General features: G+C 41.6%; 1 protein-coding gene across 2 annotated transcripts in view; it reads right to left on the bottom strand.

The window, feature by feature from the left end:
• Positions 1-8,115, bottom strand: part of FBXL2 (F-box and leucine rich repeat protein 2) — a 91,510-nt gene extending 83,395 nt beyond the window's left edge. For both annotated transcript variants that reach the window (XM_060111030.1, XM_060111028.1), the window contains exon 1: positions 8,040-8,115. In XM_060111030.1, coding sequence (XP_059967013.1) covers positions 8,040-8,042 — 3 coding nt within the window. In that variant the 5' untranslated portion in view covers positions 8,043-8,115. The remainder of the gene's footprint in view (positions 1-8,039) is intronic.
• Positions 8,116-16,883: the final 8,768 nt, after the last annotated feature.

Genomic DNA, 16,883 nt, shown 5'->3' with positions numbered 1-16,883 from the left:
CAAGTATGGTTTAAAATTTTTTTAGGGTGACATCAGAACCTCACCTTCAGGAGAAGTTGGGATCTGAGCACTAGTAAAACTTCACAGATCTCTTTGAGCTGTACAACCAGGCTGCTAGCGAGAACTCTCTGTTTTACATTCTGGCTGCCAGCTGGGGAGTACTTTGCTCTGCAGAGGCACCCTCTACTGTCCATTCCTTAAGGAGCTCTCTCTCTCTGCTCTGTTACTCTAACTCCACCGTCTGAAAGCCTTTTGCCTTGTCCTGACTGAAAACCTGGATAGCCACAGAGGGACATTTCTCAGCTCTCCCGCGGGCCCCATCCATTGTGGCCCTGCCTTACACTTGGCAAAAGCCCCTAGCGCCTCAGAGAGGTTTCTGCTGACTCTCCTGCCCCGCCCCAAGCCTTCAGAAGGCTCCGCCCACCTCAAGGATGTTCTCAGCTCTCTTCCCTTGGCCCCAGCCTCCAGCACAGGTCTACATCCACGTAATCAGTGAAGGCCCATGGGAAAGAGAGGGAGGTGCAGCCTAGCTCTGTGGCTGGGGCTCCTCAGGGTTCCAAATGTCACTCCAGCCACCATGCAGTAAAAGTTTGGCTGATTTCTCCAAGCTGTCTATAGCAGAGTCTTCTTCCTCCTGCTGTCCCCACCACGGATGAAAGTTACCTATGTGTCTCCTTTTTTCTGGGAAGGGCACATTACATCCTGGATTTTAATTCATTTAGATTTCTTTGTGTCCTCAGCTCTCTAGAGGGTTTTTAAAGACCTGAGATTTTCTAGCTTCTCTATCTTTTCCCACTGTTAGGGTAGAAACAGCAATGTCTAATTTTTGCAACTTTCCAAGTCCTAACAGAAAGTGGAAGTCTTTATTATCCATTAGGATAGAAGAAAAACAGACTTGGAGCAGATAAATGACTTGCCCAAGGTTTAGCACTAAAAACAAACAAACAACAACCAAAAAAAAAAACCCCAGAAAAACTACGGTATAAACTTGTATCTCCTGACTCCAAGTCTAGGGTTCTTTGTACTGCACAACAGGTAGTAAGGGCTTTTTGACTCTGGGGAAGGCATTTAACCTCTCAGTATTTCTAATTTGTAAAATGAAAGGACTGTACTAGAGAAACTCAAAAGTCTCTTCCAAATCTAATTATTTCAATATTCAATTAAGTTTGTGTTTTTAAAATATCCCACTGTTTCTGAAAACATAATTGTGTGTCTTTAGATGCCTTTCGATTTTAGATGTCTAATAAGGATCACAAATTTATCAAGTCCAAAACCAACTCCCTTCTTCATCCCTACGCTAAATTTACTCCTCCCACAGTCTTCATCTCAGCAAATGACAACCTGTTCCTATTGCTCAGGCTCAAATCACTGAACCATCCTTGACTTCCTTTTCTATTCCACAGCCAATCCTATGGATGACTGCACCAATAATGTCCTCTCTGGTCTCCTCTGTTCTTGTCCTTTCTCCCCTCCCTCCTACCCCACATGTATTTTCCACATAGCAGACAGAATGGTCCTTTTATAAAATATAAGTCATATTCTGTCATTCTTCTTAAACTTTACCAATCATTTCCCCTTCCCTCAAAGGGAAAGGCAAACTCCTTTACATGGTTTATAAGTCCTAGGCAATCTGGTCTCACCAACTACCTTGGTCTTCCCTCTTGCCATGTCTTACTCCACTCCAGCCTCACTGTTTTCCTTGCTGTTTCTCCAACACACCAGGCAGTGCCCCAGGACCTTTACACTTGTGTCCTTTCCTGAAATGGTCTTTCTCTAGGCATTCCCATGACATATCCTCTGCTCAGATGTCACCTTATCAGAGAGGCCTTCCCTTCCACCTACATAAAAAGCAAGTCCTCCCACTTCTCATCCACTCACCCATCCTGCAAAACTTCCTTTCTCTTACTCAGCTTTCTTTTTCTCCAAAGCACTCTTCACCACCTTATCTGTATGTTTATTATCTGTCTTCCCACTGCTAGAACATAAACTCCATGAGGGCAGAGGCTTCCCTGTTTCATTCACTACTGGATACCCACTGCCTAAAGCAGTGACTGGCACATAGTGGGACACACAAATATTTGCTGTCTAGAAAACCATGAGACAGAAAATTTAATAGAAAGACACAATTACACGGGCAGCACTGAGAACTGGAAAAGCTGGGTTTGAACCATGAGTGTGACCCCACAAAAGCTTTCCCAATGACTGCCCTGTTCTGCTTCCCTAGACCCCCCTGCTCCAACCACCCCAGTGCTGGAAGTGGCAGTGGCTGAGGTAGACACTACACAGGGTAGAGGTGAGACACAAAATGAGGCAGGGAAGGCAGAAGTAAAAGTGTAGCCCAACCCATGGCTGCCCATATCTGAGCTTTGGTGGTCTGTACTGTTATAAAAAAAAAAAAAAAAAAAAAAAAAGCCAAGTAAATCCTTCAGGATGTCATTATACAACATCATATAGAGAGTCTGTCATAAAAGAAAAAGAGCTTGCTGGCTCAGCTGACAAGACACCAAGACTCTTAATCTTGGGGTAGTATGTTCATGCCAGGCACAATCTTTGGTTTGGGAAGAAACCATGGTGCAATGGTTAAGACGTCAGACTTTGGAGACAGACTAGTTGAGTTCAAATCCTGGCTCTGCCACTCACCAACTATGTGACCTTGGGCAAACTGCCTAATCAACTAGGCCTGTTAAGTGGGTACAATGATGTTAATCTCATAGCGATGTTAGAAGGGTTAAATGAGATAAACATGAAGTGATCAGCCTAAAACTGGGCACAGTGGAACGGTTCCATAAAAACGAGTTATTGTTACAATTACTAAAAATTATGTGTCCCCCACCCCAGTGCAGCCAAAAGCAAGACCAATTTTGACAAGAGTAGAAAAATTAATACATAGAGAAATGTCTTGTCATATCTATTAACACAGATCTCATTATATAATCCCTCTTAACTATACTATGTGATGGCAGAGACCAAAACTGCCTGTAAAATCAAATATATTTTATTGTGCTTCTCAACACCTCTGAGAAGTCCTAACCACAGGCAAATACAGAAAGGAAAGGCCAAAATAGGGAGAAAATCCAAATAAAGTGAATTAAAATGGGAAAACTGTACGATACATTATTTTATTATTTCCAAAAAATAAATCTGCCTTACAAGCTAAAGTGGTAAGCAATAACAAAAACCTGATGACAAGAGGTATCCCAACGTATATATTTTAATCCATATGAATTAAAGTTTAAATAGTTATTTGATGTCTTTTTGTAATAGTCTTAGCATATACAACTAAAATAAATGTGAAATTTTTTATTAGGAAAAATCTCAGAAAATAAAATTTTACTTTTAAAAATAGTTTCATCCCCCAAATCTAAATGGCTTTACATTAAAAGCTGGTCTTATAAATCATACCAATGTTTTCTTAGGTCAGTCTCCCAAGGCAATAGAAATAAAAACAAAAATAAACAAATGGGACCTAATAAACTTACAAGCTTTTACACAGCAAAGGAAACCATAGGAAAAAAAAAAAGGAAGAAAAGACAACCTATGGAATGGGAGAAAATATTCGCAAATGATGAGACCAATAAAGGCTTAATCTCCAAAATATACAAACAGCTCATACAACTCAACAACAAAAAAACAAACAACCCAATCGAAAAAATGGGCAGAAGGGGACTTCCCTGGCAGTCCAGTGGTTGAGACTTCACCTTCTAATGCAGGGGGTGCAGGTTTGATCCCTGGTCAGGGAGCTACGATTCCCACATACCTCGTGGGCAAAAAACCAAAATGTAAAACAGAAGCAATATTGTAACAAATTCAATAAAGACTTTAAAAAATGGTCCACATCAAAAAAATATTTTTTTAAAAAAGAAAAATGGGCAGAAAACCTTAATACAGGGGTCCCCAACCCCCGGGCCGTGGACCACTACTGGTCCGTGGCCTGTTAGGAACGGGGCCACACAGCAGAAGGTGAGCAGTGGGCAAGTGAGGGAAGCTTCATATGCCGCTAACCATCACTCGCATTACCGCCCCCCCCACCCCAGTGGAAAAATTGTCTTCCATGAAACCAGTCCCTGGTGCCAAAAAGGTTGGGGATCACTGCCTTAATAGGCATTTCTCCAAAGAAGACATACAGATGGCCAGTAGGCACATGAAAAGATGCTCAACATCACTAATCATGAGAGAAATGCAAATCAAAACTACAGTGAGGTACCACCTCACACTGGTCAGAATGGCCATCATTAAAGAGTCTACAAATAGGGGCTTCCCTGGTGGCGCAGTGGTTGAGAGTCTGCCTGCCGATGCAGGGGACATGGGTTCGTGTCCCGGTCCGGGAAGATTCCACATGCCGCGGAGCGGCTAGGCCCGAGAGCCATGGCCGTTGAGCCTGTGCTCCACAACAGGAGAGGCCACAACAGTGAGAGGCCCACGTACCGCAAAAAAAAAAAAAAGTCTACAAATAACACGTGCTAGAGAGGGTGTGGAGAAAAGGGAAACCTCCTACACTGTCGGTGGGAATGTAAGTTGGTGCAGCCATTGTGGAAAATAGTATGGAGGTTCCTCAGAAAACTAAAAATCGAATTACCATATGATCCAACAATCCAACTCCTGGGCATATACCCAGAGAAAACTATAGTTCAAAAAGATACACGCACCCCTATGTTCATAGAAGCACTACTCACAATAGCCAAGACATGGAAACAACCTAAATGTCCACTGACGGATGAATGGATAAAGAAGATGTGGTACATATATACAATGGAATACTACTTACTCAGCCATAAAAAAGAATGAAATAATGCCATTTGCAGCAACATGGATACAACCAGAGATTATCATGCTAAGTGAAGTAAGTCAGAAAGAGAAAGACAAATACCATATGATATCATTTATATGTGGAATCTACAACATGACACAAGTGAACCTATCTATGAAACAGAAATAGACTCACAGACATAGAGAACAGACTTGTGGCTGCCAAGGGGGAGGGGGTTAGGGGAGGGATGGAGTGGGAGTTTGGGGTTAGCAGATGCAAACTATTATATATAGAATGGGTAAACAACAAGGTCCTACTGTATAGCACAGGGAACTATATCCAATCTCCTGGGATAAATCATAATAGAAAAGAATATTTTAAAAAAAAGAATGTTTGTATGTGTATAACTGAGTCACTTTACTGTACAGCAGAGATTGGCACCACATTGCAAATCAACTACACTTCAATAAAATTAAAAAAAAAAAAGCTGGTCTTTGTGATTCACAAAAGCAGGTGCCAATTCCTGAGCACAAACTGAAATGACAGGAGAAACTTTAAATGCTATCACAGCCATGAGTATGAACCCTAATCCCTAATCCAATAATCTGTCTTCACTGATGTCTCTTCATCTCATCTGTGTGAAAGAGGAGAGGAGAGAAGGTTAGGAGTGCCTACTCTGTTCTACAGCATCCAGTCCAGTGCCAAGAACAACAAAATACAAGTGTTTGTATACATAAGTGCTCAAAACATTAAAATCCAAGTAAGAGAGAAAACTAATTTCCTAACATATAAATAGCATATATATTGAGGAACATATAACGATACACTATACATTATAATCCAAAACCATAAGCAGGTTCTTTTTTTTAACTAATTTACTTATTTATGGCTGCATTGGGTCTTTGTTGCTGCGCACAGGCTTTCTCTAGTTGTGTCGAGTGGTGGCTACTCTTCGTTGTGGTGGCTTCTCTTGTTGTGGAGCAGGGCTCTAGGTGCACGGGCTTCAGTAGTTGTGGTATGCAGGCTCAGTAGTTGTGGCTCATGGGCTCTGGAGTGCAGGCTCAGTAGCTGTGGCACACGGGCTTAGCTGCTTGTGGGATCTTCCCGGACCAGGGCTCGAACCCGTGTGCCCTTCACTAGCAGGTAGATGCTTAACCACTGCACCACTAGGGAAGTCCCATAAGTAGGTTCTGAGACAAGATGCCTGGTTTTGAAATCTGGCTGGGTGACTGGGGCAAGTTACTTTACCTCTCTGTGCCTCAATTTCCTCATCTCTCAAATGGGGAAAAGGTATTCTCCTTATAAGGTGGTTGTGATGGTTAATTAAGACATGTAAGGTGCTTATAAAAATGTCTCACACATAAAATGTACACAATAAATGTCAGCTCTCATTATTAGATTCAATAGAAACAAGTGGCTTAATTGAAGAAACTTTCACTGAAAAATAGCTAAGCAGAGCTCCAAAATTCATGGGCAAAGTCATAAATATCAAATGCTAAAGCTGTATGTTTAGATTCAAGCATTTAATGAAGGGTTATGTTATGATCTCGAATACAGTTTGGGGGATTACAGAAGGAGCCTCCTCATCCCCGCTGCTATACCAACCATTCCCCTTTTCCCCTGGAGCTGAGGCATCATCTTACCACCCAATTAAATCCCTTCCATGAATTAAATTCTTAATACTTAAAGATATACAAAAAGCAAAGCATTTCTAAGTTTAGCAAAGCAACCACTAGTACATAAGAACAATAAAATGCTTTTATTTTAGAGTAAATAAAACTCTAAAATTTACAACAGTGAATCAAGGTGGACTGTAGGTCAGGATGGAAGGGGTAGACAAAGGAGAAGAAAAGGAAAATGGACAACAGGAGGAATACGAGACTTCAGAGAGAAAGCTGTGAATATGTAACTCCTGAATATTCTTTTTCTCCTTCCTATAATCATAAGGGCTTTTCACACAGATAACATGTAAAAGCAAGGCACTGCAACATTTAAAACACTTAGATTTTTGTAAAATTCATTTCCTGAAACTCTTGCTGGCTCCATTAATTTTCACTTAAAGCAATTCAGAATTTGAAAGAAACACATACAAAATAAAGAAGGCACTGCTGTTAATTTGTGGGTGATTTTTTTTCCTGCTATCAACAGGCCACACACCTGGCGGTTGTTTTTCCAGAGTCAATGAGACACAGATCATCCACATTCCCTTACTACCTTAATTATTAAGAAAACGCAGAGCTAGCCAGGATTCCCATGGGCAGTTTCTCTCTCCAGAAGGCTGACTGCCACTTGGGGAGCACCCTGCATCCTCAGCTTATTAGCTCTTCCACTAACCCCTGCAGATAAGGAGCAAATCTATACGAAATTACGAACAGTTAAAGAAACTGTTTCTCAAACTAGGCGTTTTCTTATTCCCCACCCCCACTCCCTCTCAAATATTCTATACCAAAGGTGTGTCCCCAAGCAGAGAATCCAGCCCCTCTCTTCTTTCACACCCTTTGGAGGCTTCTGGAGAATTCACATATCTGGTTGGCAATTCCCTGAATCCTGCCTATTCAAGCCAATACCTGAGCTGAGTCTTCAGGTTAGGTTTTTAAAAAACGTGCTTAATGGGGACCAGGTGGGAATGTCCATTCACTCTCAAGTTTATTGAATAAAGGTAATGATTTAAGACGTTTACCACGCACTAATTATGAATTGAATCCCTGAGTGAGGGTGCTGCATGCACGAAAAAACTCCAGCTTAATGTCCCCATTTTTAAAAAGGAGGGAGGAATCTCCAAAATTACAAATTTAAATTTCCACATGCTAAAAAACCTGTCAGAATGATACATTTCAAAGAAATACCTATTTGTATATTACTAACATAACTGCATAAAAACAAGACAGGAAGCACGTAGACTGCAATATAGCGTTGGTATGAATATATATGGCATATGATATTCATACATATCCTTTTTTATTTCTTTCTAACCACACCCTCTCTCAGTGGCTTCCTAGGCTCGCCGGGGCCAAACAGCGTCACGCTGTCCGGCGACCGGCCGGTTGAGGTCCCAGCCAGGCACTCAAAGGTGAGAACGCGGCCCTGGGCAGCGGGCGGGCGCTCCGGCTCTCCAAGGGGTCCCCCTCCCGCGGGTCCGCCCAGTCCTGCTCTGCCCGGCAGCCCCGCAGGCCGCAGCCCGGCCTCTCTGCGACCCCGGCGCTGCCCGCCCCAGCCCATAAGGCGGCCGCCCTGCGACCCAGCCCGGGCGGGGAAGGGCCAGGCGGCCAGGCTGCAAGGGCCCCAAACTCACCATGGCCGAAGAGCCACAAGCGCGCCCACAGCCCAGAGTCACACGGCGCCGGCAACGCCCGTTGTCCTGGTGACGCCAACTGGGCGCCCCGCCCCGTCCCCTAGGTGGGCTCAGAGGCGGCTATTGGCTGCCGGACAGCACATGACGCGCAGGGGCGGTGCCCTTTGGACCGCCCCCCGCCCCCCACGACTCGGCTCTTGGGCGGGGCCTCTTTGGCTTTCCGCCTTTGCATCTGTCCCTCATCACCCTGATCACCTTGACATCCTTCACCTGACAGATGACCCAGCCGCAGACTGACCTGATGGGAAAGACCTTTATGGACTTACCTTATTTAAGAAACCTTATTTAAGTTACCTTGATTACGCAGGTAACACATGATTATTTGAGACATTTTATTTATCTATTTAAATTTATTTATTTATTTATTTTTGGCTGCGTTGGGTCTTCGTTGCTGCACGCGGGCTTTCTCTAGTTGCAGTGAGCCGGGGCTACTCTTTGTTGTGGTGCACAGGCTTCTCACTGTGGTGGCTTCTCTCGTTACGGAGCACGGGCTCTAGGCGCATAGGCTTCAGTAGTTGTGGCTCACGGGCTCTAGAGCACAGGCTCAGTAGTTGTGGCGCACGGGGTTAGTTGCTCCGCGGCATGTGGGATCTTCCCGGACCAGGGCTCAAACCTGTGTCCCCTGCATTAGCAGGCAGATTCTTAACCTGTGTGCCACTGGGGAAGTCCTGGAGACATTTTAAACAATAATGACTTAAAAAGAATAAAACTACACCAAATCTCAGCACCTGATATAACCACTGCTTATATTTTAGTCTACCTGCTTCCAAGCCCGCAACAAAATGTATATTATTATATTACGTTGTATTCTTGGAAATGGAAGCAAACCATATGCACTTTTATTATCTACTTTTTTCAATTTAAAAATTATCCTTGCATGCCAATTCATGTCATAGCATTGTATGTATACACTCTAATTTATTAAATCATTCAGCAACTTGTTGGATGTTTTTAATATGGTTGACAGGAACTTTAGATACCCTCAAATCCAGCCCATTAAGTCTATGAAGAGAAATACTCAACAGCAGATCTGACATCTCCCCTTGAACGTCTAATAGACATCCCACACTTAAATACAGCCCCAATAAGACTTTTGATCCAAGTTTCTTACTCTCCCTAAACAAACGGACAACTGTAGCCCTCAACAATCAACACCAGAAAGCCCTGTGAAGAGGAAGAGAATTTGTAGTGATGGAAAGTAGATTACTGGTTGTTCACAGCTGGGGTAGGAGTGGTGGAGGAAGAGATAATAACTAAAGGGTACAAGGTTTCTTTTTGAGGTGATGAAAGTGTTCTAAAGTTGATTGTGGTGGTGGTTGCACACATCTATGAATATACTAAAAACCACTGTGTTGTACAGTTTGTGTGAAATGCATAGTATATGAGTTATATTTCAATAAAGCTGTGTGGTTTTTTTTGTTTTGTTTTTATAAATTTTTAAATTTATTTATTTATTTTAGGCTGAGCTGGGCCTTTGTTGCTGCATGCGGGTTTTCTCTAGTTCTGGTGAGTGAGGGCTACTCTTCGTTGCAGTGTGCGGGCTTCTCACTGTGGTGGCTTCTCTTGTTGCAGAGCACCGGCTCTACGTGCGTGGACTTCAGTAGTTGTGGCACATGGGCTCAGTACTTGTGGCTTGCAGGCTCTAGAGTGCAGGCTCAGTAGTTGTGGCACACAGGCTTAGTTGCTCCGTGGCATGTGGGATCTTCCTGGACCAGGGCTCGAACCCGTGTCCCCTGCATTGGCAGGTGGATTCTTAACCACTGCACCACCATGGAAGCCCAAGCTGTGTCTTTTTTAAAGCTATGTTGTTGCTCATACATACTCTCAACTTTAATTAATCTTGACAATTTGTCTTTGTATCAATATGATATATCCCTCTTTGGAACTTTTCACTTTGAATCCATTTATTCTTTTTTCCCCAGCTTTACTGAGGTATAATTGACAATTTAAAATTGTACATATTTAAGGTGTACAACGTGATGATTTGATATATGTATCCACTGTGAAATAATGACAATTCAGTTAACATACCCATTACCTCACATAGTTACCACTATTTTTCTTTCTCTCTTTCTTTCAGTGATAACTCTTAAGATCTACCTTCTTAGCAAATGTGAAGTACACAAAACAGTATTGTTGACTATATTCACATTGTTATACATTAGATATCCAAAACCTATTCATCTTGTATAACTGAAATTTTGTACCCCTTGACCAGCATCTCCTCATTTCCCTCTACCCCCAACCCCTGGTAACCACCATTCCACTCTCTACCTCTGTGCGTCTGACTATTTTAGAATGCACATATAAGTGAGATCATGCAGTATTTGTCTTTCTGTGTCCAGTTTCTTTCCATTAGCATAGTATCCTCAAGGTTCATCCATGTCACAAACGGCAGGATTTTCTTCTTTTTAAACACTGAATAACATTCCATTGTATAATATATAGATTTCCCTTTCTAAAAGTTTATATGAATGTATTTATACAATAATTAGGATTTTGAAACTGGCTTCTTTCACTTAGCACATTTTCAAGATTCATCCAAGTTGTAGCATGTACCAGTACTTCATTCCTTTTTATGGTCAAATAATATTCCTTGAAAGGATATACCACAGTTTTGCTTATCCATTTGTTCACTGATGGTCATTTCCATCTTTTTGGCTGTCGTGAATAATGCTGCTATGAATATTTATGAACACTTTTTTTTTGACCGTGCCATGTGGCATACAGGATCTTCCCCTGACCAGGGATCAAACCCATGCCCCCTTCATTGGGAGCACAGAGTCTTAACCACTGGACCTCCAGGGAAGTCCTGAATACATTTGCATACAGACACGTGTTTCTGTTTCTCTTGGGTGTATATCTAGGGTATATATCTAGAAGTAAAATTTCTGAGTCATAAGGTAACTCTGTTTCAGCATTTGAGGTACTGCCAGAGTGCTTTCCAAAGTGGCTGCACCATTTTATATTCCCACCAACAGTGTGTAAGGATACCAATTTCTCCACAGCCATGTCATATGTTGAAGAAAAAAGTAGTAAAAATGAAGGCAGTTTAAGACAATTTAAAAAATAAGCCACAGATTGGGAGAATGTATCTGCAAAACACATATCTGATAAAGAACTTGTATCCAGAATATACAAAGCACTTTTAAAACTCAACAATAAGAAAACAAACAACCCAGCTTAAAAATGATCAAAAGATCTGAACAGACACTTCATCAAAGAAGATATACAGATGGCAAATAGCATACGAAAAGATAATCAAGGGTGGCCAAGATGGCAAAGTAGGAAGACCCTGAGCTCACCTCCTCCCATGGGCAAACCCAAATCACAACTATTTACAGAGCAACTATCTATGAGAACAAACTAAAGACCAGCAGAAAAGATTTTTCACAACTAAAGATATGAAAAAGGAACCATAATGAGATGGATAGGAGGGGCAAAGATGCAATATAGCCAAGACCCATACCCTCAGGTAGGTAACCCACAAATGAGAGGATAATCATAATTACAGAGGTTCTCCCCAAGGAGTTAGGGATCCTAGCCTCAGATTGGGCTCACCACCCTGGGGTACTGCACCAGGAAAACGAGTTCCCAGAACATCTGGCTTTGAAGGCCAGTGGAGCTTGCATAGGAGAGCCAGAGGGCTGTAGGAAACAAAGACTCTGCTCTTAAAGGGCACACACAAAATCTCACATACTCCAAGACTCGGCTGAGAGGCAGGAATTTCAAAGGAGCCTGGTTCAGATCCATTTGCTGACTTTGGAGAACCTCCGAAAGAGGCAGAAAGCAACCGAGACACCTCCTGGGGACACAGATGCTGCTAGTAGCCATTTGGGGGAGCTTGTCCTACCACAACGACACTGATGCAAGCACCATTCTGGAGTCCTCCCTCCAGCCCAGGGGTCCCTAACCCCTGGGCCACAGACCCGTAACAGTCCATGGCCTGTTAGGAATGGGGCCACGCAGCAGGAGGTGAGCGGTGGGCGAGCAAGTCAAGCTTCATCTGTATTTACAGCCGCTCCCCATTGCTTGCATTACCACCTGAGCTCTGCCTCCTCTCAGATCATCGGCGGCATTAGATTCTCATAGGAGCACGAACCCTGCGGTGAACTGCGCATGCGAGGGATGCAAACCCTACTGTGAAATGCACGTTCAAGGGATCTAGGTTGTGCACTCCTTATGAGAATCTAATGCCTGATGATCTGAGGTGGAGCTGAGGTGGTGATGCTAGCGCTGGGGAGTGGCTGCAAATACAGATTGTCATTAGCAGAGAGGTTTGACTGCGTGTACATTAAAGTACATGCCCTTAACTCACATCTGTTTGCACAGCTCTGTGAGGAGATGGACGCAGAACACACACATCTTCTCTTATACACAGAAGTGAGATGGCTTTCTAAAGGTAGATCACTGGCCAGAGTTTTTGAGTTATGAGAGCTGCTCCAGAGACTTCTTTTAGAAAAACAGTCACCACTGGCAGCACATTTCAGTGACACAGAATGGGTCGCAAAACTTGCTTACTTGTGTCACATATTCAACCTGCTTAACAAACTCAATCTGTCACTTCAGGGGAGAATGACAACTGTGTTCAAGTCAGCAGATAAAGTGGCTGCATTCAAAGCCAAACTGGATTTATGGGGGCAACAAGTTAACTTTGGGATTCTTGACATGTTTCAAACATTAGCAGAGATTTTGAAAGAGACTGAGCCAGGGCCTTCTTTCTCTCAGCTGGTGCATGATCACCTATCTCAGCTTTCAAAAGAATTTGAGCATTACTTCCCAACCACAAAATACCCGCGAACTGGGAAGGAATGGATCCGTAACCCATTTGTGAATAAGCCAGGTGAATTGGCTTTGTGCTAGAAAAGAATCAACTGCTTGAAATCACAAATGATGGTGACCTTAAAAGTATGTTTGAGACAACTTCAAATCTCCATACGTTCTGGGTTAAAGTTAAGGCAGAATATCCTGAGATTACCACAAAAGCACTGAAAAGCCTGCTTCTATTTCCAACATCCTATCTCTGTGAAGCAGGGTTTTCTGCAGTGACAGCAACCAAAACGGATTACGGAGTACACTTGACATAAGCAACACACTTTGGGTGTCACTGTCTCCCATCACCCCCAGATGGGACCATCTAGTTGCAGGAAAACAAGCTCAGGGCTCCCACTGATTCTGCATTATGGTGAGTTGTATAATTATTTCATTATATATTACAATGTAATAATAATAGAAATAAAGTGCACAATAAATGTAATGCGCTCAAATCATCCCAAAACCACCCCCCAACCCTGGTTCGTGGAAAAACTGTCTTCCACGAAACCAGTTCCTGGGGTCAAAAAGATTGGCAGCCCATTTCAGTGACACAGAATGGGTCGCAAAACTTACTTACTTATGTAACAAGTAAGGTTGGGGACCCTATTATCTCCAGGGGCTTACCCACCCACCAGCAGGCTGGCAACAGAGCCGGGGCCCCCTGGACTCCACATAGCCAAAACAATCTTGAGAAAGAAGAACAAAGCTGTAGGAATCATGCTCCCTGATTTCAAATTACACTACAAAGCTACAGTGATCAAAACAGTATGGTACCAGAACAAATACAGACACATAGATCAATGGAACACAACAGAGAGCCCAGAAATGAACCCACATTTATAAGGGAAATTAATAACTTGCCCTACAACAAAGGAGTCAAGAATATACAATGAGAAAATGAGAACTTCTTCGATAAATGGTGTTGGGAAAACTGGACAGATACATACAAAAGAATCAAACTGGACTACTCTCTCACACCATACAAAAAAAAAAACCTCAAAATGGATTAAAGACTTAAGGGAATTCCCTAGCAGTCCAGTGGTTAGGACTCCATGCTCTCACTGCCAAGGGCCTGGGTTCAGTCCCTGGTCGGGAAACTAAAATCACACAAGCCACGCAGTGTGGCAAAAATAATTAATTATAAAAAATTTTAAAAAGAACCTAAATATAAGTCCTGAAACCATAAAACTCCTAGAGGAAAACATAGGCTGTAAGCTCTTAGTCATTGGTCTTAGTAATGGTTTTTTTGGATACGTCTCCCTAGGCAAAGGAAACAAAGGCAAAAATAAACAAATGGGACTACATTAAACCGAAAAGCACACAGCAAAGGAGACTATCAACAAAATGAAAAGACCACCTATTGAATGGCAGAAGAGTTCCCAAAACATATATCTGATAAGAGGTTAATATCCAAAATATGCAAAGAACTTACATGACTCAACATCAACAAACAACCCAATTAAAACAAAAACAAACAAACAAACAAAAAAACGGGCAGAGCACCTGAATAGACATTTTTCCAAATAACACATACAGACAGCCAACACGCACAGGAGAAGATGCTCAACATCACTACTCATCAGGAAAATACAAAGCAAAACCACAATGAGATACCACCTCACACCTGTCAGAATGGCTATTATCAAAAAGACAACAAATAACAAGTGCTGGCAAGGATGTGGAGAAAAGGGAACCCTTGTGCACTGTTAATGGGAATGTAAATTGGTACAGCCACTGTGGAAAACAGTACGGAGGTTCCTCAAAAAATTAAAAATAGAACTACCATATGATCCAGCAATCCTACTTCTGGGTATTCTTCTGAAGGAAACAAAAACACTAATTTGAAAAGATATATGCACTCTTATGTTCACTGAAACATTATTTACAATAGCCAAGATATGGAAGCAATCTAAGTGTCCATCAACAGATGAATGGATAAAGAACATGTAGGATATAGAGAGAATAGAATATTACTCAGCTATTAAAAAAAAAAAGAACGGAATCTTGACATTTGGGACAACATGGATAGACCTGCAGAGTATTATGCTAAGTGAAACAATAAGTCAGACAGAAAAAGACAAATACTGTATGATATCACTTATATGAGGAATCTAAAAAAACAGATTACCATAACCAAACAGAAGCAGAGTCATAGATACAGAGAACAAACTAATGACTGCCAGAGGGGAGTGGTGTGGGGGGATGAGTGAAATAGGTGAGGGAGATTAAGAGGTACAAACTTCAAGTTGTAAAATAAATAAATCACAGGAATATAATGTACAGCTTGGGGAATATAGTAACATTGTAATAACTTTGTATGGTAACAGTAACTAGACTTATCATGGTGATTGCTTTGTAATATACAAAAAATATTGAATCACTATGTTGTACACCTGAGAACATAATATGGTAAGTAAGTTATACTTCCATAAAAAAGAAAAGAACAAACTCCACACAGTCAGGTAGTTGCCCACCCATTAGAGAAGCCTGGAGGTTTATTACCTGGAGAAGGTAAAACAGGTTGGGGAGGAGTAGGAGGTAAGGTAAAACAGGTAGGACCCCTCTCTGAAAACAGAGGGATTAGGTAAATGCTTACATGTTGAACAGTAAGTAATCACCTCTTTTTTATTTTTTAATTTTTATTGGAGTATAGTTGATTTACAATGTTGTATTAGTTTCAGGTGTAGAGCAAAGTGAATCTGTTATACATATACATATATCCACCCTTTTTTAAGATTCTCTTCCTATACAGCCCATTACAGAGTATTTAGTAGAGTCCCTGTGCTATACAGTAGGTCCTTATTAGTTATCTATTTTATATACAGTAGTGTGTATATGTCAATCCCAATCTTCCAATTTATCCCTCCCACTCCCCTTACCCCCTGGTAACCTTAAGTTTATTTTCTACATCTTTATTTCTGTTTTGTAGATAAGGTCATCTGTACCTTTTTTTTTTATTCCACATATAAGTGATATCATATGATATTTGTCTTTCTCTGTCTGACTTACTTCTCTCAGTATGACAATCTCTAGGTCCATCCAGGTTGCTGCAAATGGCATTATTTCATTCTTTTCTACGGCTGAGTAATAGTCCCTTGTATATCTGTACCACATCTCCTTTATCCATTCCTCTGTTGATGGACATTTAGGTTGCTTCCATGTCCTGGCTATTGTAAACAGTGCTGCAATGAACATTGGGGTGCACGTGCCTTTTTGTATTATACCAAATGATTATATCTTTTCGAATTATGGCTTTCTCTGGATATATGCCCAGGAGTGGGATTGCTGGATCATACACTAACCCTACAAGACAACTACTAGAGCTCATCAATGAATTTGGTAAAGTTGCAAGATACAAAATTAATACACAGAAATCTCTTGCATTCCTATACACTAACAATGAAAGATCAGAAAGAGAAATCAAGGAAACAATCCCATTTACCATCTCATCAAAAAGAATAAAATACCTAGGAATATACCTACCTAAGGAGGCAAAAGACCTGTACTCAGAAAACTATAAGATTCCGATGAAAGAAATAAAAGATAACACAAACAGATAGAGAGATATACCATTTTCTTGGATTGGAAGAATCAATATTGTGAAAATGACTACACTACCCAAAGCAATCTACAGATTCAATGCAATCCCTATCAAATTACCAATGGCCTTTTTCACAGAATTAGAACAAAAAACTTCACAATTTGTATGGAAACACAAAAGACCCCAAATAGCCAAAGCAATCTTGAGGAAAAAAATGCAGAACTATTGGAATCAGGCTCCCTGACTTCAGACTATATTACAAAGCTACAGTAATCAAAACAGTATGCTACTGGCACAAAAACAGAAATATAGATCAATGGAACAGGATAGAAAAGCCCAGAGATAAACCCACGCACCTATGGTCACCTAATCTATGACAAAGGAGGCAAGAATATACAATGGAGAAAAGACAGTCTCTTCAATAAGTG

Source organism: Mesoplodon densirostris, chromosome 10 (assembly GCF_025265405.1).
Source record: "Mesoplodon densirostris isolate mMesDen1 chromosome 10, mMesDen1 primary haplotype, whole genome shotgun sequence".
NCBI lineage: Eukaryota > Metazoa > Chordata > Mammalia > Artiodactyla > Ziphiidae > Mesoplodon > Mesoplodon densirostris.
This window is presented reverse-complemented; position numbering and strand designations above follow the sequence as displayed.